The sequence below is a fragment of the Chrysochloris asiatica genome, unplaced genomic scaffold (assembly GCF_000296735.1).
Source record: "Chrysochloris asiatica unplaced genomic scaffold, ChrAsi1.0 scaffold00001, whole genome shotgun sequence".
Lineage (NCBI taxonomy): Eukaryota > Metazoa > Chordata > Mammalia > Afrosoricida > Chrysochloridae > Chrysochloris > Chrysochloris asiatica.
In genome coordinates this window covers 60,018,026-60,030,383 of record NW_006408519.1, presented here as the reverse complement: position 1 = coordinate 60,030,383, position 12,358 = coordinate 60,018,026, and the positions used below count along the sequence as shown (strand labels likewise).

Genomic DNA, 12,358 nt, shown 5'->3' with positions numbered 1-12,358 from the left:
TAGTGTCTGGGAGAGACAGCAGGTGACATCTTGATGAGATTTTCTGATCCCAGTTTTGCAATAGTCAACATGCTATAGATGAGCACTGTCATGTAGGTTTAAGGAGCTCTGGTAGCGTAGTGGATTATGAACTGTGCTGCTCACTGCAAGATCAGTAGTTCCAATCCACCAGTAACTTTGCAGAAGAAAGATGAGGCTTTCTGCTCCCATAAAGATTTATAGCCTTGGAATCTTTCTACATGGTGACTGTGAGTTGGACCAACTTGGTGGACTACAACCACCACCACCATCATGTGCCCTTAGGTTTCTACTCACCATGAAGCCCTAACGGGGTTTATTGTGACAGTGGAAACCAAACTTTATGGCTGGAGTTCATAGATAAAAAATCCTTTCAAAAGGAGAGTAGGATGCTAGTAAAATTTAAATTTAAACCTTAAAAATTTCTCTTTCTGGCACTAGGCTTAGATCAATTTCATTCAGTTCTTTTATCCTAGTATAAAGACATAAAATAAAAAAGATTGACAGATACACATTTAACAATCTATTGTTATTCTAAATACTTGTATTAATGGATCATGTAAGAATTCTGACATCTAAATTACAATTGTTCCAGAAAAATAACTGCTAAATAAGCAAATCATAAAGGTGTTGCTTTACAATCTTAGTAAAAAAAAAAAAAAAAAGTTCAGTTGCAGACAATATCCTTGCTCTATATGAATAGATTATCTTTAATGTGCTTTGTGAGAACTGTAATTAACTCTGTTCATAAAAATAAATGTTGGAACCTATTAAGTCTTTAAATATTTTAATATTTAAATATCTTAATCTAGAGGTAAAAAAAGTCACAAATGTACAAACACTTAAAATATTTGTGTGATAGTTTTATAGTATAATGTGTGGCTTCTTCACTTAAGTACAGTTCCTAGAGAAGCTATATTTCCGGATGACTAGCAAGATGATTGCTGAAATGCATTAATTAACCTTTATATTCACATAAAATTGTTTTGTGAGAACAAATGTACACAAAATGTTATTTTTAATCATGACTAATAAAAATGGGTTATATAAACATAGGTTTTACTACTGCAGATGTCTCCTTGACAAATGACAGGGCCCAATTCCTTTATTAGAGGATAATTTAAAATGTTTCACAGGGGATTCAGGGCCTTCCCACATATCTCTCTTGCCTGCCTGCCTACTTAAGAAGTAATCAGATGATGAGAATCTTTAAGCAATACCTAACCATTGAATTAAATATGGATGTCTAGGCTCCCAGACCCCCTTTACTCTAAATTCATTTCTTAAAATAAAATGTTAAAGTTAAGTATCTGAGATCTATGGGAGTTAAAGACATTTTGAAATGTGCCAACCAGGATGAAACCAATAGATTAGGTCAACATTTTTCCCCTCAGACCTGGTCATTATAGTGTGTTCTTCATTTGAGGTGTCAAAGAGCTGTGTTCCACATCTTAGGACCCCCAAATCTCTTTATCCACAAAGCCTAATTACAGCAATTATTTTAATAAGCCTCAGGATAGTAATTAAACTATTCATCAATTTGAAATGATTTCCCCTTTAAGGTGAGTTAAAGTTCAGAAAGGATTAGACCATCTGTTAAACAAAATGGCGATATTATAGGGTAGTCAGTCACAGTGAGTTGGGATCAGACAAAAGAAGAGCAGCTACTACTTAAGGGTACAGATTCAGGAGTCTGATGACCTGACCAAAATTCTAGATCTGACTGTGTGACCTTAGGCAAGTCACTTTACCTCACTTTGCCATAGTTACCTTCTCTTTAATAGTACCTACCTTTCAGGATTGTGGAATGATTAAAATAGTTAATATATGCAAAGTTCTTAGAATAGTGGCTAGCATATTATATGTGATGTGTAAGAGTTAAATAAATATATACAAAATCACTTCTACAGAGAACCTAAAATTTGTGTTTGCCTTAAAAGTGATCCTTCAAAGAAAGCAACATCCTAATAGAATTGTTTATTAAAGGATCGGTTGGGAATATTTTTGGGTCCAGTCTTAAAGGTCTTTAAATTTAGATTTTAGTTCTCTCCAAATGAGGTTATATGTACAGCTAAGAAGATGGTTAGCATTTGATATTTAAAACATGCAGTATTTTTATAATGCTTCCTTTTATAAAAATGTACCACAAATTGCAAAAATCCAAAATTTCCCCATTTCTGAGAGATCCTGAAATGAACAGCTAAAAACCACTACCACCACCACTAAAGGAATGGATAACCCTGAGGCTTAATCCAACTTCATGCTGAATAACAGTATATCCTTCCAATTCTGTGGTCACTTTTATCTGGCACTATGCTCTTAGTGTCCCCTTTGGAAGATGCTGTTTTTCTAATTTGAGATATTTCATGTGTACTATAATTTCTACCGGGTAGTATTTCCAGAAATGTGATAATATTTGCATGGTCAACTACCCACAAGAAGCATAGTGGGAGAATTGACATTTGAGATCTTTGATGATATTCCTCAAAGACCCATTTCCACCCCCGCTTCCCAGGTTGAGTTTCTTAGAAAGTTAGTATCAAGTAATAAAGGTCCTTTTTTGGCTCAATTAAGCAAAAAAATACATGTATAATTTGTTCTCAAATACATATAGCTACTTTAAATAAATTCTTAATAATTTTCTCATGTGGTTTCCAGAAATAAATAATCTGCTAGAATAATTTGAGTATAAAAAAAGAATAAAATGCTTATTGGGAATATAAAGAGAAAATTTTAGTGCTGCTCAAACCTTGTTTCAATTCCTTCAGTAGGTGGAGTATTTGTGGGGCATTAGCTTTTACAGACTTTTGCACATTTTCCCACTTCCAAAGGTTCTGGGTTGAAGAGTTTGTTCTACTTAGTGGTTTGTAAACAAGCACTATTGATTTTTCATCTTTCTTCTTAGACACATGCATATAGTCAATTTCTAATTTTCCACATCACTCACAAAGGTCTTGCAATATGAATATATATATTTAATATCCAATTAAAAGAGTGTGATGGCAGAGAACACATCACTCCCATAAGAATATAATCCCTGAGCATAGAGTCTAGAAATGGAATAGTTTGTAAAGATTGCCATGGATTTAAACCGTTAAGATATAATACTAGATCTTATTATCAGTGTACATGAATATTGCAATTTTATATTTCTCTACTTGATGGGGTTGGTGGGTCTGTTGAATCATCAGCTGGGAACTTATTAGGAATGCAGAATGTTCTGTAGAGGCACAGCTCTCTGAATTTGCATTTTAATGAAAATCCCAGGTGATTCATATGCACATTAAAGTTTGAGGGACACTATAATATGACACTGTTAAATATTTTACAGATGGATTAAAGTCCCATAAAACATAAGAGAGAAGAAATTATCCTGCCAATGCAAATATGAAAAATAATCCATTTTAGATAATCCAAAAAATTAGTTTATAGTATCTGTTTTTTTTTTAAATAAAACCAACCTCCTACTAAACTACTAAAACTATACAAGGAGATGGTCAATACATGGTGAGAGCTGATAAATTAGATTTAAATGTCCAAGTTGACATCACATTGGGTTTCATTTGAAAAGTTTCCTTCGAATAGAATAGGAAAATAAATGTAGATGTAATTGGAAAAATAGTTCATAGTTAATGCAGCTATCTCTGGTTTACCTACTAGCCTGCAAGCTCCCTAAAGGGAGGACTCTGACATTCAGGGGTGTCCCCAAAACTAAGAAAAAAAAAAAGTAAACAATTCTTAAAAAAAAAATTCCTTTATTTAAGCATTAGACATTTTCTACCATTTATCCATTACAACCCCCCTAAAATAACATACATAGTAACTTCAACAGTGAATGAAACTAGAAAGCAAATCATAAAGAAATAATCAGGACCTAGAACTGTTGATAAGCACTGGATTGCGAACCACAGGATCCGCGGTTCGAGCCCACTAGCACCTCTCAGGAGGAAGATGAGACTTTCTGCTCTCGCGAAGATGTAATTCCTCAGAAACCCTATACAGAGTCACTATGAGTACTCACACACTCGAGGGGACTAACACTCACTTAAACAAGACCTACGTCCTGATTATGAAAATCGCTCATTTTGCTGGTCTCCTTGAAAAGGTGCTCAAATCCTTTTATTCAAATAAAGTACAACGCCAGTGTATTGAATAAGCAGTTGAGTGTTCCAGATAAAAGTCTGTTTTTAACAGCTAATAATTGGAAGTAGGTTTATAAGTAATCATGAAACTCTTTAGAGAACTTGACTGCCCTCTAGTGGGTTGAAACATTAATGCAGAGTCCAAGGTTTTCCAGTTTCAAGAACCAGGATGTTCTGGGATCATCTGGGTCACTGGCTAATTAACTTTTTGTCTCACAAGTCTCTTGTGTTTTTCATATAAGACTACAGATGCTGTGATAACAAAATAAGGTGCTTTTCCTCAAGACTCAAGATGGAATTGTGAGCTGGAGTTAGATAGCAGCTTGAGTGGCCACGCCCAGGTCCAGGTCCAGATCTGTGTGTAGAGGTGTCACCTGATCCAAGATTCTACTCATTCAGTCTCATATAAACAGTGATCTTGTGGGGGGTGAAATGGGCATATAGTTAAGAGTTAATGACTGGGGTAAAAACAGTGGTAATTGATAAATATGGGCCTTTCCTTTAAAATGATCTGGATTTATCAGTGAGAAAAATCTTTGATTAGGTATGTAATTTATTAATCTATTAATTTACATACATAAAATTAATTTTAAAAGTTCTGCTTGATTGCTACTACAAACTACTTAGATTTAAGAAACATTTTTATTTTAAATTATTGGTAGGGAACTATTTTAATTTATGGATCTGTTTTAAAGCACTCTGAAAATTTTTTTGAATCTGAGAGTGGAATGTAATCTCTTGTAACATTTTTATCAGTGAGAATGAGCTATTTAATGGAAGCCCTACTGTGGCAAATGGTCAGATGCTTTCTCCACAGCTTATCAACAGCTTGTCAATTAGCAATTAAAATTTTTGGAAAAAAATTGAAAGTAATTTTAATTGTTTTTAAGGTATCAAAGACAATTCAGCTAAACATATTAATGACTAAGGCAAAGGTATCTGCTGTAACAACAAAAATGTTCCCACCTTTGAATAAAATAATTTAACACAAAAATCTGTAACTTACATCACAAATATACTCTGAGTTATATTGATTAAACAAAATTCTATATTTATTACCACAAATCATTCAATCTTAGTTATCTGTCATTAAAAGCACACACACCCAGCAAAAGCCCTTCCTTCAGGACATTTTAACAAGCATAGATGAATACAAGAACAAACCAGACTCACTGTTGTCAAGTTGATTCTTGACTCACAGAGACCCTATAGAACAAAGTAGAATTGCTCCACAGGGTTTCTAAGGCTACAAATCTTTCCCAAGTATACTACCACATTTCTTCCAGGAAGAAGCTGGTGGGTTTGAATTGCTGCTTACCGTTAACCAGCTGATATATTAATTTTTTTCCTACAATTGTTTACAGTGGGTCACATAATGCTTATTTGCAGTCTCAGTTGCTCACCTGGTATGAACTCAACATAAGAGACTGACTGATAAGCTACTGCTGTTTCTCTTTCCGTTTCATCCTGAAATCTTGCTCAAACCTTCAGCATTTTCATTTCTAGTTACTTCTACATCCATTTAGAAGATGCCCAGTTCAATAGAGAAGATAATGGGAAATATATGCAACTAGTACCATCATGTTGAAAATAATAATTGTTTAATGAATCAGGAAAAAAGAATCCTCCCTAGTGATTAATGGCTTATCCTTTGTAACTGGAATAGTTGTTAAAATCTATTATTTTAGTATGACAGAAGTTGTGCTTCTTTACGTAATGTGCAATACAGCTTGATTGGGGCAGAATGGACCATTGTGTTTGTCATATTTTGGGTGGGATTTTTATTAATGCGTTGGAAGCTACCATTTCACAATCAGTGTTTCTGTGTAGAATTGAGTCCTAAACAAGAATCAGCAGTTGGATAAACAGCCTCGGAAAAACACTTCTAGTTTTGTGCCTAACCTGTATCTATTTTACAGATAAAACCGTATGAAATATATGCTGAAAATCACAAAATAGCAATAACATTTTGGTGTATTTCCACCCACTGCAGCCGCAAACAATTCAGTGGAGAATTTTCCAGCAATCATGGGCACATATGCCCTTAACAAGAACCTACATATACATCCACCCACATGAGCATACATAATCTCTACAGGAATTTACAATATATTTATTTTATAATATAAAATGTGTGACCTGAAGCAATTCTCTATTTTCTTTAGGGTGGGGGAAGAAGAGGGGTAGGAGATAGAAAAGGACTGCAAAAAGCATCAATTCTTAACCAAATGCATTTAAGGTCTCTTTTAGGCAGGAACAAGTAACATCACCGAGTAATTAAATGATAATGGTTTCAAATAAAAATGATGGTGAAGTAATAATACTGATGATGATAGTGATGATGAGTTTGAAGCTGCTCTCTTGCAGCAATCTCTCCTTGGGGTGCAGAGCGCAAAGCAAGATCGCTCTCCAGTCCCCATTTTCAGAACCATTTTTTGTACTTGCAGGTGAATTGCGAATTGTGGGCAAAAGGGATAGCTCAGAACATTGTGCAGAAACCCATCTACCTAGCTGCACAGGGGAGCTGGCTCTGGGGAGGGGGCACAGTGCCCAGCCCTGGGTACTGCAGGGCTGGCAACTCTCCATGCACTCGCCCTCCACGTGCGCCCCTACCCAGATGGCGGTAGCCAGATCCGGGTCCCAGCTGGGAAGGGGTGGGGCAGAACCGCGCCCCGGGTCTAGGAAAAGCAGTTTTTCCTATGGAGACCCTTCGCGGGATCGCCATCCAGGGGGATCAAGAGAACAGAACAAGGGCCTTGGGGTGTAGCGGGGGTAGAGGCAGTGAATGACCCAGAGCTTCCGCAGGTCGCGGTGGGTGGGAGTCCTCTGGTAAGGGTCACCTCTGCTGTCTCGCAGTTGGGTGTGTTGGGGGCCAAGCCTTTGTGTAGCCGGGCGGGGCTCACGCCAGTCTTTCTGCAGAGCCGCCCACTTGGCTGGGAGGGGTTCTGTACCACGACTGAGAGTATCGCTTGGGTATCTGCGTACATCGAGAGGCGCCTAGGCGGTTCCCAGTTGCGTGACTAGAAAAGAGGGGGCTCTAGGACCACAGACCTCCCCACGACCCTTGTTTAGCCCCCTTCCTTGCCACGTCTCCTAGTTCTGCGCGCAGAGGGTGGAGCAGGGCGGAACTGCCCAGGCTGAGCCGCTCTAGGTTGCTGTCCCCCTATCTGCTCATCCCCGCAATCCCCTCCAGGAGAAGGGGTGCTTGCAGGGACCCCTGTTGTACAGACTGCTTAGGGATGGGGATACCGCATCCAGAATCTTGTTCTGCCTCTCTGATTTTATGATCTCTTCCTCTCTGATAACAGGTTGAGCCTATGCAATTGTCGATATTTGGCACTTTCTGACCTACAAAACGGGACTCTCAAGTGGCTCAAAATGTTGATCTCTTATATTTTATATTACGTTTACCTATGTATATTTATATAGATGTCTGTATATTTATATTTACATTTGGATCTAGATTCCGGAAGCTTTCACCGCAAACGATCAAATGAGTTCAAAGAAGCCTTTCAATACGTCTTATATCTAATCACCTAATGTAAAGGTGGTTCTGAAAGAAACATGTTAACTTACTCCCCTCACCCCATCTCCTTCTATAAAGGAACAATGGGACCTTGGAGGGGAGGGCGGGGGCAGTGGTCAGAACCCTCTCGGAAAAGAAGCCAAAGCAAGGAGTCTGGAGCGCGGGGCGTGGCGCCGCTGTCCCCGCAGGGCTCTGCTCTGGGGTGTCGTACTCCGCACCCCGCCCCGTCCCCTTTCAGCATAAGATGCTGCACTGAGCACGGGGTGTTGGGGGGTGGGGTGGGGTGGGAGGGGGGCAGTGGCGCGGCTCCACGCTGGGTGGGGCCGCCTGCATTGTGCTCCCAGCGCTGCAGGTGCCTACCTCCCCCCCCCCACACACACACACACTCCCCTCCACCCCTCGGGACCGCCCGTCCGCACACAAAGAAACCCCACCCCAGAGCCTTGGAAACCGCGATCCCTCCACTCCTCTATACCATGCGCTTCCCCGCCCTTGCAGCTGCCCACCCGCGCCCTCCATGTCCTCCCAGACTTCCTCCCTACTTCCCCTCCCTTTCCCTAAAACAAAGGAGCGGTGCCCCTCCACCTCCCTGTACCGCACCCCAGGATTAGCGGTTTCTCTAACTAGACAATAAGATCAAATTTGCCCTGTTCCCCCCTTTACGTGTCTCCACCCATCTTTTTAGCAGCTTAGATGGGACCGCTTTGACTTCGCATTCGTCTTAGTCCCTTCTCCCTACCCCTCCAACCTTCTTCCCGATTTTCTTTTTTAAGTAAAGAAGAAATAAAGGACGTTATAAAGCACTTTTCAAAATGTCCCTTAACCCTCCGTGTAAGGCAAACAGTTAAGATCACCCCTCCCCCATGATTGAGCCCTAATTTAAAATATGGAAACAGAATAAATCCTTTACCCAAGGGAGGGCAACTTACCTGTTTTCTAGCTTCTAAGAGAAATGCTTCGATTTAGATTTCCAAGGACCCTATTTTTACCCTCCCACCACCCCAGAGCTGTCTCCCTCTTTTTTGGCTACTGTGTTACCACGAACGTTTTTTTCTGTATAAAATATCTCCAAATGCCTTCTAAGCTCTTAGAGACAGAAGGTGAGAGGTGGGCTCCAGGGCAAGCCATAGGAGAACGAGGCGCAATGCCTTACCCATTGCTGTTTTAGCCATTGTAGAGATGTGTAGATGAGGAGCGACAGAAAAGGCGAAGGGTCCGGCTACAGCAGAGAGAGCGAAAGAGAAGACTGAATAAGGCACTGAGTCTGCAGAGTGGGACGGTGCGAGAGAAAGCGCAAGAGACAGGAGCCCATGAATAATTATCACGTAGAAGCTTAAGCAGATTGGCTCCCAAGGTCCCCTGACATGACTCCCGCAGAGTCAGAATCTCCAAGCATTAAATATTGATCGTCCAATGGTGCTGGAGTACAAAGTACCAGAATGCAGTTTGAAATGGAAATTAGTCCTGCCCTGTCAGCTCCCCCCATTTTGGGGGCCTAATAGTACAGTCCAAGTAGAGTTGAGTGCCTTAGCCCAGAGCCTCCTAGGAGCTAAGAACTGGGCTGTGCCTACCTGGAATCCAGGAGGCTTGACTTAGTTCACATATGTTTCATTGCACAACTAAATTAAAAAGAAGAAGAAGAAAGGGACTCAGAGGCCTGAGAAGTCCTCATAACATTTGGACAGTTGAAAATATGCTTAAACACCTTCTTTTTTTTCCTTTTCATATTTTTTTTTGTTCACTTTGGCCCTGTCCTTGAAAAGTTCTAGTCTTCCAGGGGGACCCCACTTCTGACTATGGTGGCAGTTGAGAACAGCCTACATTATTGTCTCTTATCACCCAGCACAGATGGACTTAGATGTCTCTGAACTCTAGGGGCTCTCTCAGCAGTGGAAAGGTAGTGTTTTCTCCTTTTGGCACAGAAGGAAGGGACTGCTTGGGAATAGGGACAAGTAATTACAGTTTACCTGGAGATTTGTTGCAAGAGGATGAGTAACTAGCCCTCTGTGCCTGTCTCCTGCCAGCTGGTAACAGTATAGAACCAGGTCCTCATGTCACGCTGGGGTTAGATGTCTAGGGAGTCACAGGTGTATGCCATGATGTCGAGAATGTGTAGCATTTCAGGGATTGGATCTTCAGTGATGTCTCCACATGCCAAAGAGAACCTTTGACACCTAAAGCTTAGTGGAGATGAAAGGTGTGTTCTGGGACATCGTTTTTCTCAGAGAGACTTCATTGATCTATATGAAGGTGAGATGTGGTCAAATTTCAGGTTGATGAGCAGAGTGCTATGTGAGGCTCACTGAGACTAGTTTCAAAATGTGACTTTTCGTTTCAAACAAGACATTCATCAATTCATTCCTTCTCACTTAATGAATGCCATTCATGAATTCATTCTTGCTCACTTAATGAATGCAATTAATTCATTTAGTCAATCTCCCTTGACTCATATAAATATTCATTGAGCATTTACCATGTGCTGGGATTTGAGGAGAAAGCAGTGAACAAGACAGGGGACTTACTCTCATGGAGTTTTAAATCACTGTTAGTTTAATATCTCTGTGACTTCATTGAACCTTTCCACAGTCTAGATCTATGTATAAATAGTGGTTTTGACAACAGGAAAATAGGCAAAGAACCACTAATTCCAATGTGCTTAAAAGCTGAACAAATAGCACTTTGTTACAATAGCGGACATCTATGAAACCCTTTCAACTTGGAAAGGTTTTATTTTAATAAAAATGGTTAGGATTTTTCTCCTCAATGAGATATAGTTCTTAGCAGGTTTCTATGTAACTACATTTCAAACTTTCTGTCTAGCCTCATGAATACTAAGCAATTTCAATTATAAACCATTAGAAAATAGTCAGACACTCTCCTTGGTGCTGAAATTTCCTCATCTTTGAAAAATTCTAAGACATTTTAACCCCATGGGCAGCTTTCTAAAAAATAGAAAACTAGTGAAACCGAAGTGATTCTGTCTCCCTGAATTATGGGGAAATAAAAGATAAAGTGGTGATCATCGAATTGTTTTTTAAGCAGGTATATTACAAGTTATAGTTCCTGTCATTGCACTAGATCTGCGACTATGATACAGCAAGAGAGCAATATGGAAGTTGACAAGAGTTAGGTTTCCCCTTTCTATATAATGAGGTCTGGTAGCATAGTGATTATGAGTTGGGCTGCTAACCTCAAGGTCAGCAGTTCAAAACTATCAGCCATTCTCTGGGAGAAAGATGAGACTTTCTGCTCCTGTAAAGTTCTACATCCTCTGAAGCCCAATATAGGGTCACTATGAGTTGGAACCGACTCCATGGCACTGGCACACAACCACCATAATAATTTCTATTTTAAATGTGAGAGTGAATTCCCTCTCAGTAGAGTACTTACCAGACATGAGATGAGGAAACGTCATCTTGTCTGTGTGACTAATACCTTTAAAGTATTTTTCCTCTCTCCATCACCCCTTTCCCCTCAGGCTTCAGTTTCCATGGAAAACAAGGTTGTTAAGTCATACCATTAACGTCTTTAATGACTGAAGTTGGCAGTTCAACAAGATCTATTGCACTTTTGATCATGATGAGAGAAACAAAATAAAGCATGTAACTGCTAATATCATTCTCTGGTGAACATTACTGACTGATGGGTAGGAATGTGAAAGGAAGGACAGTCTATAGAGGGCAAGTGTGAATCTTATTTAATTCTGACTTTCTGACCTCTAACCACTTAACATTGTTTATGTATTATTTTCAAATAATGTCAAGTGGGGGTGGGGGTTAGACTAATATGATTTAATATAAAACATAAAGATAACAAGCTGTTATCAACTATCAAGAAAAGCTAAATAGGCTATAATCAATGATAGCTTTTGTTTCCTTTTAACATTACAATGTGCAATCACACATCTTAGTTTGGGAGGATAGGGGCAAAATAAGAAGTTAATATGAGGGGGATTCAAAAAGTTCATGGCAAAATTCCATTACCCTTTAATCCCATTTTTCTATGAACTTTTTGAAGCCCTCTCGTATTTCATATTTCACAGTTGATTTACTTATTCATTCAATTGTTACTTAAATCCATGCATATAAAATATTTATTTAATGTAATCTTAGATTTTTATCTCATGAAAACAGACAATATTAATGTCTAAAATAACAGAAGTATCAGAATGCATTTGGTTGTAAGCAACAGAAAAAAAACCAACTCAAACTGGCTTTAGTTACAAAAGGATACATATTAGCTTATTTAACTACAGAAGCAGAATGGCCCCTAGAGATACGGAGATGAGAATCAGCTTTCCCTTGGTTTGGATGGAGATACGTTGATACCCAAATTACATAATAGACTCTAGATATGTAAAATGTAAATAACAATATCTGTCTTTTTAATTTTGGGTAGAATGATGACACGCCATGTATAAATTGCCTAAATTGTCATGGATATTTAATGAATTATAGTTATTATGATTATGCTAATTTCTTCTAATACATTTAAACCTTTTAATGTTAAGGACTGAGTAGTGTTTATCTTTATGTTCTCCTTAGTGCTTGTCTTTATGATTCAGATGGTAGATATTTAATAAATGCTTGTGAAATAGCAATAACTACAACAATAAAATGTTGTTAAAAAAATAACTCAAAATCATTGAACCCAGTGAAGCTATACTGATGTT

At 38.9% G+C, this 12,358-nt stretch overlaps 1 protein-coding gene across 1 annotated transcript in view; it reads right to left on the bottom strand.

Annotated features, from left to right (window-relative positions):
* Positions 1-8,966, bottom strand: part of STMN2 (stathmin-like 2) — a 60,591-nt gene extending 51,625 nt beyond the window's left edge. The window contains exon 1 of the mRNA XM_006830799.1: positions 8,840-8,966. Within this exon, the coding sequence (XP_006830862.1) occupies positions 8,840-8,858 (19 nt within the window). The 5' untranslated portion in view covers positions 8,859-8,966. The remainder of the gene's footprint in view (positions 1-8,839) is intronic.
* Positions 8,967-12,358: the final 3,392 nt, after the last annotated feature.